The sequence below is a fragment of the Bos mutus genome, chromosome 12 (genome assembly GCF_027580195.1).
Source record: "Bos mutus isolate GX-2022 chromosome 12, NWIPB_WYAK_1.1, whole genome shotgun sequence".
Classification (NCBI taxonomy): domain Eukaryota; kingdom Metazoa; phylum Chordata; class Mammalia; order Artiodactyla; family Bovidae; genus Bos; species Bos mutus.
Window position 1 is genome coordinate 36,406,444 of NC_091628.1, and position 15,122 is coordinate 36,421,565.

Below are 15,122 nucleotides of genomic sequence, written 5' to 3' on the forward strand. Positions count from 1 at the left end.
ATATGAGACTCAAAAATGCAACTTCTTATAAACATTATACTTTTAACAGGTATTCCCTCCACATTTCTCCATGCCAGAAAGAAAAATTTCCAACCAAGTAATTTTGATCTCTGAACACATCAGAGAGAAAATAGCATGGAAAAGAGTCAACAGAGAAAGACAGTTGTTTTATGAATTCTATCATGAACACTTCATAGTCAAGGTGAAGTTTACCAAAAGGAGGAGAAAAAAGGATGACTGAAAACTTTTTTTTTTCCCATTCCAGGTTGAAGAGAGGAATACACCCTCAGTTACAAGCTCTCTATTCTCCTAAATACTTTTTAAGTTATAAAACTAAACTATATACAGCCTGGGTGAGACCCCCCTGAGGGGGTTTTCTCCAAAGAGCGCGCTCTGCATATTGTGCACGCAGTCTGTTTTAAAATCTCCACTGTTCAAAAAACTTTTTATCTTCCTCAGGCTTAGACAACACTTTGAGAGGCTTTGGGGGCAAAGTGGGGAACTCTTGGGCCCTGGAAGGCGCAAACGGAGACGGCGGTGATCGCCTTAAATCAAAAAGTGGTGGATACGTTTTTTTTTTTTTTTTAAGGTTTTCGTAGAGGGGGAGGGAGCTCGCCAGGGCACCTGGTCACAGTGTCTCTTACAGTCTCTCTCTCTCTCTCTTCCTCTCTTCCTGCTTTTCTCACTTTTCTCTCCCCCTTCCTTTTTCGCTACCCTTCTCTTTCCTTCGTTTCTTTCCCTTTACCCTCTTTCTCTCTTTTTTTTTCCTCCTCCCTCTCTTTCTCTCTGTATCTCTTTTTCTAACTTCCTTTCTTCCTTTCTCAATCTTGCTGAGATCCCTGATTCCTTCTCTGTTCCTCTCTCCTTTTCACTCTTTAGCTTTTTCTCTATCTTTAGATCTTTCTCTATTTTCTTTTTTTCTTTTCACTTTTTTTTTTTTTTTTTTTTTTTCTCTTTTTATTTATATATTTATTTATTTTTGCTTGGGTGAGGCCCCCTGAGGGGGTTTTCTTCAAGGAGCAGGCTCTGTATATTGTGTATTTTTTAAAAGCTCCTTTGTTTAAAAGAAGTCTTTTTTATCTTTTTCAGCTTTAAGCAATGCTCTGGGAGACTTTGGATGTAAACTGGGGAATTTTTAGGCCCTGGGAGGTGCAAGCGGAGGTGGAGTAGTCGCCTTAAATCAGAAATTGTTGGATAAATTTTTAAAGGTTTGTGTAGAGGGGGAAGGGGCTCGCCAGGGCGCCCGGCCGCAGCGTCCTATAAGCCCTCTCCTTCCTCCGGAAGGTAGAGCACAGTCTCCCTCCTTTTCTTTGTCAATGGCAGAAAATATGATCTTCGCAGAAGGTGGAGACCCACTACCATGTACCGCTATAGCCTCTCCCATAGACTATCCCACAGCCTCATGACGAGGGTCCAGAACATTTTTAATCATATTTATAGGATAAGCTTTTAGTTGTTTTTTACCTTCACCCAAGTATCTAAATTAACAGTAGCCTCTTTAACAGTTTCAAGATTACTTGTATAAAGAGTTGCCATTCTTAGTTTCGTGTTACCCATGTCAGAAAATTAAGTATAATAGAAGATAAAGCTTTTAGCTTTTAAAAGATCAGGCTCTTCTTTGGCCTTTTAACTTCAGAAACCGTTTTCTCTCTCTAAGTCTAACTCTTTAACACTTTCAATACTTCCCACTCCTCTCACCCTGTCTATCCTACAGGGGGGTCCGCGGCACCCTTGAGTGGGGTCCTAAAAAAAAAAAAACAAAAAACTAAACTATATTTTCCCAGGTGTGCCTTTTTTTTCCTATGAAAAGCCAAAGAAAGAACTACAAAACACATATTCTGCTTTCTGTGGAATTACAAAACAGGGAAGTACACACAGAGAAAATTAACATAAAATTACTTATAGGAAAATTCTAATTGTTAATGCAATAAAATGGATCAAATGGCATTACTGCTATAATGTATCAAATTAAAAAAAGGTTAAGGAGGCAAGAAATACTTCTTAGTTCTGAAAAGATTTATCCTATATATGTATCCTTTCTCAAATCCATATTCATACAAACACCTTTCAGACATACAGTTAATATGATTTCACCAGAAGCCTAACTTTCCAACTTGTAAAGAATATAAAAAATTCCCAAACAGGCATTATAACTTGAAGACCAAAAAAGGTTGCAAAAAAACGTCCAAACAGGAAATTCTCTGATGGTCCAGCAGTTAGGACTCTGCACTTTCAGCGCCAAGGGGCCCAGGCCTGATCTCTAGTTGGGGAACTAAGATCCCATGTGCCATTCAGCAAAAAAAAAAAAAAAAAAAAATCCAAATATCTATTATTTTCTCAACAAAATAAACAGACCTGTACAAAACACCAATGAAATAACCAATATATACCTACGCTACCTGTTCACCTTGTCACACACCTGTATGATAATGGTTGCTACAGCTCCAGTGAGGTACAATGAGAGGCAGTCACAGGCTGTCGCTGTCCACTTGTCACTCCCACCTGTTGGTCTAAAATAAAAAAATGACACCTTGTCTTACAACAAATAGCATAGGATAAACAAACATAAAAGAATCATCATATACATATATATTTGAATCAACAACATACGTAGTGAGAAATCAATTTAAACATGGCTTTGTATTATTTTCTTAAATTTCTTCCCCATTTTCATAGCCTTTTGTTCATCCCTCTAGTCTCCTTACAGCCCAAATTACATGCTAAGTTATTTATATACATCTGTTCTGAGGCTGCACGGAGAACTCTTAAAATTTAAGTATGCTCTAAGTTTTCTAAAGCTATTATATACATTTCATGTGTGCTGAAAAAAAGTGAAAGTTAGAAGTGTTAGTCACTCAGTCATGTCTGACTCTTTGCAACCTCATGAACTGTAGCCTGCCAGGGTCCTCTGTCTATGGTATTCTTCAGTCAAGAATACTGGAGTGGATTCCCTTCTCCAGGGGATCTTCCCGATCCAGGTCTAATTACACCTTAAACTCAGAGAGCAGGGATATACGTTATATGTACACATATTTGACCCTTGAACAATGTGGGGTTAGGGGTGCTGACCCTCCATGCAGTCAAAAACCCGTGTATAACTTTACAGCTGGCCTTCCATAAGGCAGTTCTGCACTCAGATACAACCAACCACAGATGTGCCACTAGTGCCAAACTATGTATAAGAGGACCTGTGAAGTTCACACCTGTGTTGTTCAAAGGGCCATCTGTACACCATGTGTTGTATGTTTTATATGTATTGTGTCTTAGTCCATCATATCTCCAATGCCTATGATAGTTCACACAGAAGGCACACCAAAAATTCGTAATGGAAATACAAATAGAACAGCCCCTTTGTAATGATGATTTCTCTGCCCAAATATTTTTGGAAGATTTTTTCTGGAATTTAAAGCTAATATGAATTGCTACTATGAATATTAGCTTCATTTATAAAAAATTATTTTTAATATTCATGGTTAAAAAATGTCCAATAAATACTTGACAGATCAATGAAGAGCAGAATATCAATTTCACCATCTATTTTAGTTTGCAGAGTGGAAACTGAGTGACTTTAGATGTTTCTAACCATGAAATCCATGTTCACAGAATAAACAAGTACCCTTGGAGGATGGCATGGCAACCCACTCCAGTATTCTTGCCTGGGGAATCCCATGGACAGAGGAGCCTGGTGGTCTACAGTCCATGGGGTCACAGGGTCAGCCACGACTAAAGTTACTTACCCCACATGCACCACTAAAGAGATATAGATGGAGTTTAATCAGAGTTGCCCCATCCTCTGAGTAAAGAACCAATCTGGTAAATCTTTTCACATTAGATGGTTTACAACAGTGAACTAATGACATCAGCTGTGTATGTAGTTTGACCAAATAGGATTTAGCAAAACTATTATGAAGCCCAAACAGTGCTCTTATCAGCTAAGAAACTTATATTATCAGTGACTTCTTGAATTAGTTATGGTTTTTTATTTATGATGGTATACAGATAATATCAGTATACACACAACATTAAGGTTTTCTATGACCTATTATGAACATACATTTTAAAATATTAACTTTTGGACACCTTGCATGTCGCATGATGTACTCTGCATATAAGTTAAATTGAGCAGTGTGACAATATACAGCCTTGATGTACTCCTTTCCTAATTCAGAACCAGTCCGTTGTTCCATCATGCGAAATGCTGGGCTAGATGAAGCACAAGCTGGAATCGAGATTTCTGGGAGAAATATCAATAACCTCAGATATGCAGATGACACCACCCTTATGGCAGAAAATGAAGAGGAACTAAAGAATCTCTTGATGAAAGTGAAAGAGGAGAGTGAAAAAGTTGGCTTAAAGCTCAACATTCAGAAAACGAAGATCATGGCATCTGGTCCCATCACTTCATGGCAAATAGATGGGGAAATAATGGAAACAGTGACAGATTTTATTTTCTTGGGCTCAAAATTCACTGCAGATGGTGACTACAGCCATGAAATTAAAAGATGCTTGCTCCTTGGAAGAAAAGCTATGACAGACAAACCTAGACAGCATATTAAAAAGAAGAGACATCATTTTGCCGACAAAGGTCTGTCTTAAACAAAGCTGTGGTTTTTTCAGTAGTCATGTATAAATGGGAGAGGTGGACCATAAAAAAGAAAGCTGAGTGCCACAGAATTGATGTCTTTGAACTGTGGTGTTAGAGAAGACTCTTGAGAGTCCCTTGGACTGCAAGGAGATCCAACCAGTCAATCCTAAAGGAAATCAGTCCTGAATATTCCTGAAAGGACTGATGTGGAAACTGAAGCTCCAATACTTTGGACGCCTGATGGGAAGAAGAGACTCACTGGAAAAGACCCTGATGGTGGGTAAGATTGGAAGGCAGGAGGAGAAGGGGAAGACAGAAGAGGAGATGGTTGGATGGCATCACCGACTTGATGGACATGAGTCTGAGCAAGCTCCGGGATTTGGTGATGGACAGGGAAGCCTGGCGTGCTGTAGTCTATGGGGTTGCAAAGAGTCAGACACAACTGAGTGACTGAACTGATGGAATTGTAAACTTAAAAATGTAAATTTTATGTTAGTGCATACTTTACCACAATAAAAAGAAATCTATACAAAAAGATTTCTCAGAAGGGTAGTAAAACATAGCAGTTAGTATGTTGGTTCTAGAATTGGAACTCTTATAATCCCAGTTCAACAGTTAGATGTATTACTCTGGATTATAAAATATTTAACCTCTTGAAGACTCAATTTTCTTGTCTCTAAATAATACCTTGCTGCTGCTACTGTTGCTGCTAAGTCGCTTCAGTCATGTCCGACTCTGTGCGACCCCATAGATGGCAGCCCACCAGGCCCCGCCATCCCTGGGATTCACCAGGCAAGAACACTGGAGTGGGTTGCCATTTCCTCCTCCAATGCATGAAAGTGAAAAGTGAAAGTGAAGTCGCTCAGTCGTGTCCGACTCTTAGGGACCCCATGGACTGCAGCATACCAGGCTCCTCTGTTCATGGGATTTTCCAGGCAAGAGTACTGGAGTGGGTTGCCATTGCCTTCTCCAAATAATACCTTAATCATAGCTTAAAGGTCTGCTGTGATGATTAAGCAAAATAATGCCTGTTAAGGCCATTAATACATGGTCCAGACATGCTTAAAGCTATTATTCTACTCTTGAAATGGTGGTATTCCACTGTAGTCCTTAAGTCATCTGATTCAAGCTGTCTGCAGGAATGCATTCTCTACCATGTTGGGTACGGTAAAGGGATTGATAGAATTCTGTTCTATCAATGAACAGAGGGTAGAGCCTCCACAACAAAGGGTAAAAGGACAGCATCAAGAAAGGTAGGAGAGGCAGAGACACATTCTTGCCAGGTAAAGACCCACACCCCAGCTGCTGCGATCCATAACCAGGAGGAATCACAGAGATATGAGTCTCTTCTCTGAGGAGCCAGGGATTCGAGCTCTACATGAGACACCCAAACCCCTAGATTCTACACAGGAGAGATTCCCAAAACACCTGGATTTGAAATCCAATAGGGAATATGACCAGGAAAACTAGAGAAGAGCAGAGAACAGAAAAATTGCTCTTAAAGGGCCTGTGCCCAGACTCAACCTAAAAACAAGTGCAAAAACACCATACTGAAAACTGCATGGACAACATATGAAGAGGACCCTCTTACTAAATCTTAAAGCATCTGCTGGAGAGACAGGAACCACCTGGGATGTCTCCCAGGGATGGAGACACTGGCAAGAACTTTTTTTGTTATCTCTGGCTACCTTGCTCTCGCCAGTACTGGAATTCTCCCTCTAACCTGTCAGCACCAACAGGTCTCCCATGCTGAAAGCCCTGCCCACTACACTCCTGAGCCTCAGCTGGACCTCAGAGACAGCCAAACAACAGGTCTGTCCACCAGTGCCCAGCTGCTGCTGCAGCCCTGCCGCCACAGAAGGAGATACCTACAGAGGGGTCACCTCTAGAGTGCCGGGCTGTGGTGGCCAGGCAGGCTTGTACCCCTGAGTCCCACTGGGCATCTCCTACATAAGGCCACTCTACCAAGACTGGAAGAGACAACTGATTTACCTACTATGTAGAAACAGACAGAGAACTAGGCAAAATGAGACAGAGGAATATGCTCTAACCAAAAGAATAAGATTAAAACATCAGAAAAAGAACTAAACAAAACAGAGATAAGCAATCTCCCTGATAGAGACTGAAAAGTAATCATAAAGATGCTTACCAAACTCAGGTGAGGCTTCCCAGGGGGTGCCAGTGGTAAAAGAATCTGCCTGCCAATACAGGAGATACAAGAGACGAGGGTTTGATCCCTGGGTTGGGAAGATCCCCTGGAGGATAGCTTGGCAACCCACTCTAGTATTTTTGCCTGGAGAATCCCATGGACAGAAGAGCTTGATGGGCCGCAGTCCATGGAGTCACAAAGAGTTGGACATTACTGAAGTGACTTAGTACGCATGCAAACTCAGAAGAAGAATGGAAGAACACCGTAACAACAACAATAAAGAGGCAGAAAGTATAAGAAAGCACAAAACAGAAGTTGTAACTGAATGATAAATGCACTAAAGGGGTTCAATAGCAGACTGGATGAGGATGAAGAGTGAATCAGCAAGCAGAGGACAAAGTAGTGGAACTCACCCAGACAGCAACACAATGAAAAAAAAAAAAGAAAATAACTTAAGGAACTTTGGAGGCAACAAGAGGTGGAATAACATTTGCATTATAGGAATCCAAGACAAAGGAGGAGATACAGAACCAGAAAAATTATTTGAAAAGTGGCTAAAATTTCCCTAATCTGGGGAAGCAAACAGATACCCAGGTCTAGGAAACCCAAGAGAGTTCTAATAAGATGAACCCAAAGGATCACATCAAGACACATTATAATTAGAGTGGTAAAAGCTAAGGATAAAGAAAAAATCCTAAAAGCAGCAAGAGAAAAACATCTTGTTATGTATATGGGAATCCCCATAAGGCAGTGAGTAGACTTTTCAGCAGAAACTTTTTTATTCCCATCTTCATTTGTATCTCAAGTTTCTTTTTTAACAATTTGAAATTAATCTAGATACCTGTCATACTCACCTATCGCTATCTCCTTAATACCACCAAAGTTTATGTGCTTTGTATTTTTTCCTTCCTGCTTCTCAAAACCTTAAAATTAACTAGATCTTTATGAAAATTTCAGAATATGTCAGAAAAATAAAAACAGATCAGAATCCAAAAAGAAAAATATTTAAAATCATATTCAGTAATGAGAAATTTTACTCAGCTAAAAACTACCTTATATCAACAAGAGAGCATTCCAAAGATAATCTTCCCATTGTCTTTAGGTTTTCTTGAAGTTCTCTTAAACAGTTAATGTTCACTACTAGTTCAACACCCACGTCATACAGCAAGACCTATGAAAACAATAACTTTTAAGTCTATGGAAAAATAATGCTTAATTTTTTTTTGCAAACTGAAAAGCATGAAAATACAAAATGCATTTACTTTCTTGATTATATTTTTAACTCTGCATTTACCTCTACCAATGTGTCTGTAACCATTCTGATGATCTGGCCCCTTCGCCACTGATTTTTATCTGGGATATTCACAGCACAGTGCATATCATTTTCCCATTTAACAGGTTCCCATTTTGAGTTTTCATAAGTAGCAACCATCTTTTCTCCTAAACTATGTAAAGAAAAAAATTTTTTTATCTCTGAAACTTTCTTATAACATACAATTCTCTGACCTCCCTCCCTTGTTCTATTCCAAACAAACTGGATGCCTCCTTCCTCCTTGAGCACCTGAGCACATTTCTACTGCAGGGTCTTGAACTAGCTCTTCCCTCTGCCTGACATGAGTGCCCCCCAGGCATCTTTAAGGCTCGCTTCCTCATTGCCTTGAGGATTTATCTCAAGTGTCACTGACTCTGTGAGGTCTTCCTGCCCAGGTGCTTTATTTTTCTCATCTTCATCATTATCTCCTGCTGTAGGTAACTTTCTTTGTTCACTGTCATTCCCTCTACTAGAATGTAAGCTCCATGACTGCACAAACTTGTCCATGTTTTTATCACTGTTTCCCCAACAGCTATAATACTGGCTGTCAAATAACAGGTGCTCAATAAGCCTTTGTGGAATATATAAATCTTAATACAATAAAAATAATCAGTTAATATACTATTTGTATACTGTTAACTAGTTTTTAAGTGACTACTTAGCTGACATAATTTTGTACTTTTAAAATTCTGCATTTATGAGTTCTAGATCTTTGAAATAAAATACGGAAAAGAGAATAAACTATATGCACAATATATTTTCCTTGGATGTTATACCTATGAAGCAAGTTTTCTGTTAATAACCACTGAACATAGATCTTCTCAGGAGACACTATATTGCAGATGTGCACAGGCAGTTCCTTATTATAAAGTGACTGCAGATCCTCACTAGGTAGAGATTTTGCAAACAGAGGATTTATTAAGTTGTTTACTTCATTTGAAATAATTTCTTCTGGAGAAGGATCCCACACTTCAATATGCTTTTTAGAATTATCTTTGAGGGTATATCTGAAAAAAAAAAACAACCCATTAGCAATATGAATAGTTTGCAAAATATTTATATTTGTATTTGGTTAGATCTAGAGATGAACAAGTTTTAGTTATGATTCACTGCTTTGCAGTTTTGATATTAACAGCAATTTTAATCTTTTTAAAAAAGAGTTCTTAATGACTAACAAAGGACAAAAAGGAAAAAAAAACATGTAAAATCCAGGGTTTCCACTTTAAAAACAGTTTAAAATACCAAGTGTGCTAATAATTTCATCATTCCTTACTGATATTTTGTACTCACAAAAGAACAGAATTATTCAGGATTTTTTTTGGTAACTTGAATATTTCTCTTTGCCTAAAAGTTATCAAACTGTTTGTCAATGAGAATACAAGTGGAAAACAATTGTTATTTTAAAATCTGTTAACAAGCAAAATTACTGAATTAAGTGTTTAGAATGTTTAATTAATCTGAACAGTTCAGAATCTAATCACAGATAATTAATGGCAAAATTTCTTCAAAGGAAAAATCTTAAATTCTTTCATAAGCTGGAGATTGTGCTAACCAAAGGGGCTAAGTTTTTCCTTCTGAATCTATTGGATAGTTTTCATTCCTTATTTGACATGAACTCTGAGCCTAACTAGCTACTCTTGCCTTCTTGAAATGTTCTTTCTTTGGTTCCTGGTTTTTCTCTAATCTCAGGTTCCTGATCTACCATTTTTCTGGGCTTCTCTCTCCTGTAAGTGATAATGCCCAGAGTTGAATGTTCATCTATGGAGATTGAGATGATTGATGAAAATGATGGACTCATTTATCATGTATATGTTTACTCCCCATCTGAATCACCCAATCAGGTCTCTCTCTCTTCTATGCTCCAGATCTTGATACTTATTTCTTTCATTCAACTAATACTTAATGGGTACATACTGTGAGCCAAGAGTCCTAGGTTCCAGAGATACAGCAGTGGACAAAATAAGCAGGGTCCAGTCCTCCAGGATCTTATGGTATTATGATAGTGAGTGATTACATAATTACACAAAAAATAAATTTCAAAGAACAAGGGCATAGGCCAATGAAATCTAACCTATTCTTGGAGCTGGAGAAGGTTTCTCTGATTAAGTGACATTTCAATTGAGATTTTAAAAGGACAAGCAGAAGTTAGGGAGGCATTCCAGAAACCAAAGGAAAAATATGTAGCTTTGGCATAGTAAAGTAATAGGTCATGGCATGAACCTTGAAGCACACAGGGGCCAGATTATTTGGGAAACATTATGTTTTATTTTATAAAGGATAGTATGCATGTATGATACAGGTGACCCCAACAAACTAGTCTGTGGGACTTCAATTTCCTTTCTTCTTACTCCTTAGGTGCTCAGGGAAAACATTGATCAAGGGAAACTCATGTTCTAATTTGAGGACAGGCAACAGATATAATCCGCTGGAGGAGGGCATGGCAACCCACTCCAGTATTTTTGCCTGAGAATCTCATGGGCAGAGAAGCCTGGTGGGCTACAGTCCATGGGGGTCACAGAGAGTAGAACACAACTGAATGACTTACAGACACACACAACAGATACAATGGAAACAGTAAGACTGGTAGCAGTCTGCAGGAATCAGCAATCTGGGTATTGAAGGGCAAGGAAACTGACTGGGGCTGCCAGAGCAGCAGGGTGGGTTTACAATAACTGGTTCCCTGGGAAGGTTTGCAAAGCAATGTGCTTCCCCTGCCTCAATTATTTTTAATCAGAGGACAACTGCTTTACAATGTTGCATTGATTTCTGCCATACATCAACATGAATCAGCTGTAGGTATTCACATGTTCCCTCTGTCTTGAACTTCCCTCCCTGTCCGATCCCTCTAGTTTGTCACACAGCTCCAGGCTAAGCTCCCTGCACTATATAGCAACTTCCCATCACCAATCTATTTAACAAATGGTAATGTACATATTTCAATGCTACTCTCTCAATTTATCCCACCCTCTCCTTGCTCCACTATGTCCGTAAATCTGTTAATTGTGTCTGAGTCTCTATTCTTGCCCTGCAAATAGGTTCATGGGTACCATTTTTCTAGATTCCATATATATGTGATAATATATGGTATTTGTTTTTTTCTTTTCTGACTTACTTCAGTCTGTGTAACAGGTTCTAGGTTCATCCACCTCACTAGAACTGACTCAAATTCATTCCTTTTTATGGCTGAGTAATATTCCACTGTATATATGTACCACAACTTCTTTATCCATTTACCTGTCGACAGACATCTAGGTTACTTCGATGTCCAGGCTATTGTATACAGTGCTGCAGTGAAGACTGGGGTACATGTTATCTTTTTCAATTATGGTTTTCTCAGGGTATATGCCCAATAGTGCGACTGTTGGGTCATATGGCAGTTTCATTCCTAGTTTTTTAAGAAATTGCCATACTGTTCTCCATAGTGGCTGTTATCAATTTACATTCCCACCAGCATACAAGGTTTCCCTTTTCTCCACATTCTCTCCAGCATTTACTGTTAGCAGATTTTCTTACGATGACCATTCTGATGGGTGTATGGTGACCTCACTGTAATTTTGATTTGCATTTCTCTAGTAATGAGCAATGTTGAGCTTTTTTTGATGTGTTTATTAGCCATCTGGATGTCTTATTTGAGGAAATAAGTGTCTGCTTAGGTCTTGTGCCCATTTTCTGATTAGGTTGTTTTTCTGATGTTGAACTGCATGAACTATTTGTCTATTTTGTCAGTTGCTTCATTTGCAATTATTTTCTCCTATTCTGAAGGTTCTCTTTCCATCTCGTTTATGGTTTCCTTTGTTGTGCAAAATCTTTCAAGTTTAATTAGGTCCCATTTGTTTATTTTTGTTTTTATTTCCATTACTGCAGGAGGTGGGTCATAGAGGTTCTTGCCATGATTTATGTCAACATTTTCAAAAGTATTTTAACTTAAATTAGTTAAGATCACTGACTCCTACTCTCATTTTTTGGTCTGAGTATTCTAAGGGGTTGGCTAAGGGGAGTTGACTTCGAAACACATTTAATTTGGATTTAGTGGGATACAGTTTTGTGGTTGACCACCACTTCCCTGTGGAGTTATGCTACTGCTAACCATCTTAGTATGGGAATGGATTCCAGAAATACTCCTAAGACCTTTAATGTCACAACATGAAAATATAAGGTTCAATATAAAGCAAATATACCACTATGAGGAGGATGCTGGAGACAAACTATTTAACGAGTACAGTGAGCCACTACATGCTTGTTAATCTGGTGTAACAGTGCTTCTTTTTTATACTTAAACATGTCCCAGTTGGACAAGAATTAGGGTTACCCTATTAATAAGTGAATTAAATCAAATCAATACATTAATAAGTATCAGTTTAAACTATATTAAAAATTCATTAAAATAAAACTTGAAGTGTCTTGAATATTACATACATAATGTATATATAATATATATATGTGTATATAATGTATATAAGTAAATATTGTGCAGGTATAATGATGTAACAGATTACAATCTCAAGAGATAACCCTTAAACCTGCAAAGAACAGGGCTTTGAGGAGAGCAGCTGTAAGAGGTGTGTTTCCTCCAGCAGTCCTTAAATCTTTACAGAATCACAAACCACCATATTCTGACCCACAGACCTGTTCCAGGGAGCCCTGACACTTGATACAATGCAAAAAGGGGGTGCAAGCAGGCATCTTTAACACAAGCACAGGTGCCCATAGGAACCAGAAAAGTGACTAGAATGAGTGCAGTTGTGAGGCGGCACATTGTATATAGGGAAGGGGAAACCCATGGGGAGCTTTCTTTTTTTTAGTTTATTTTATTGAAGTATAGGTGATTTACAATGTTATGTTAATTTCTGCTGGCCAGTAAAGTGATTCAGTTATACATATACATAATTTTTTCATATTCTTTTCATCATGGTTTATCCCAGGATATTGAATATAGGTCCCTGTGCTATACAGTAAGACCTTGTTTATCCATTCAATATACACTAGTTTGCATCTGCTAATGTGGGGAGCTTTCTGTTTATAAATTTGGCACCTAATTCCACTTTGAAGAAAATGCCTGAGGTCAGCTGAGGCTCTCCAGTCATTGGTGGCTCAGCTGGTAAAGAGGTGGCTTTACCAGTGGTAAAGTGCAGGTGGCTCCTGCAAAGCAGGAGACCCTGGTTCAATTCCTGGGTCAGAAAGATCCCCTACAGAAGAGACAGGATACCCACTCTAGTTTTCTTGGGCTTCCCTGGTGGCTCAGATGGTAAAGAATCCGCCTGCAATGGGGAGACCTGGGTTTGATCCTTGGGTCGCAAAGATCCCCTGGAGGAGGGCATGGCAACCCACTCCAGTATTCTTGCCTAGAGAATCCCCACAGACAGAGGAGCCTGGCAGGCTACAGTCCATGGGGTCGCAAAGAGTCAGACACGAGTGAGCAACTAAGCACAGCACACAATGTATATATAATACATAAAAAGAAATAATATTCAGCTAAAATTAACTATGATTTTTAGAAATTTACATGACACTACCAATAACTGAGCTATGGTTCTAAAAAAACTTTAAAAAATTACCAATAAACAAATTTCAATCAACCACACTACAGAAAAGACATTAACTTTTCTGTTCTTGCCAAAGGAAATATCACCAAATCTGCCATTTCATGTGGTAATCAGTACACAGTTAAAAAATCTGTAGAAGTATTTTACAGGTGATTTTGAATTTTCTAATATTCATTGTATTTGTCAATTTTGAAAATCTGTAATTTGTTGATTTCTTTTAACAGTCTACATAAATGATGTAATTTTGCATACTTTTCCTGAATGGGGGCCTCCCAAATGTACAAATTTCAGGCTGACCCATGAACCTTGGATTTGGCCGTTGAGGACTACAAGGTTGAACATTTGGGAGTGAGGAATCATGCCTGCCTCTCTCTTCACCCCTCTTCCTTAGTTACTGCCATGCCTGATCCTGAGGCTCCATCATGTGAGCCCTGCAGTCCTCCGGCCAAGGGCATGACCTACAGCTCACTGATCACTGCACAATGCTTTGCTTCCTGGGGATCCTCCCTCTGCTTTAACAGCCACAGGACCTCACACAACACGCCCAAAGAGGGTGTCCCTCCACTCTGTGTGTTGCCTCCACTCTCCCCACAAACCTGTGTCCTGTTCTCAGCAGAAGCACCCAAGATGTCCTTCAGTAAGTGATTGGATAAACAAACTGTGATACAACCAGACAATGGAATATTATTCAGTGCTAAAAAGCAATGAGCTATCTAACCAGAAAAAGACACAGAGGAACCTTAAAAGCATATTACTAAACGAAAGAAGCCAATCTGAGAAGGCTAGATACTGTATGATTCCACCGTGGAAAAGACACAACTATGGAGGCGATAAAATGATCAGTGTTTGCCATAAGCTAGAGGGGAGGGAAGAATGTTAGGCTCTCACAGATTTTCAGGACAGTGGAAATACTCTGAATGACACTACAATGGTATATTCAAGTCACTACATACTGTCCCAAACCCACATAATATACATACAGTAACCCAAACTTTGGACTTTGATGATTCTGACATGTCAACAGTTTCACTGTTCCTTGTAAATACACCACTTTGCTGGTTGATAACGGTGGGGAGGCTGTGTCTATGTGGGGGCAGAAGCATAAAGGAACTCTGTATTTTCCACTTTATGTTCTGGACCTAAAATGGCTACAAAAAATAGTTTATTCAACAAAATAAAAAGGATGACAACCCTAAATATGAAACATGTAACTATAAAACATAAGGAGAATACACAGGAGAAAATCTTTACAATCTTGGCTTAGGCAAAGATTTCTCAGCTAAATACAAAGTGCCTGAATTATAAAAGAAAAAATTGCCAAACCGAACTTCAAAACCAGAACATTCGGCTCTTTAAAAGACACCTTAAGAAGCCAGATTGGAAGAAAGTATTTGCAAAGTACATGCCTAAAGAAAGACATGTCTAGAATATATAAACAGCTCTCATATTTCAATAATAATAAGCAACAGTTTTTAAAAAGGGCAAAACATCTGAAAAGATACTTCACCAAAGAAGAGATACAGATGGCAAATA

At 38.7% G+C, this 15,122-nt stretch overlaps 1 protein-coding gene across 1 annotated transcript in view; it reads right to left on the reverse strand.

Moving 5' to 3' along the window:
• The window catches only part of RNF17 (ring finger protein 17), a 117,809-nt gene that overhangs the window by 31,544 nt on the left and 71,143 nt on the right, over positions 1–15,122 (reverse strand). The window contains exons 21-24 of the mRNA XM_005888714.1: positions 8,823–9,053; positions 8,029–8,179; positions 7,787–7,905; positions 2,420–2,510 (exon numbers count right to left, since the gene is read on the reverse strand). Coding sequence (XP_005888776.1) covers positions 2,420–2,510; positions 7,787–7,905; positions 8,029–8,179; positions 8,823–9,053 — 592 coding nt within the window. The remainder of the gene's footprint in view (positions 1–2,419; positions 2,511–7,786; positions 7,906–8,028; positions 8,180–8,822; positions 9,054–15,122) is intronic.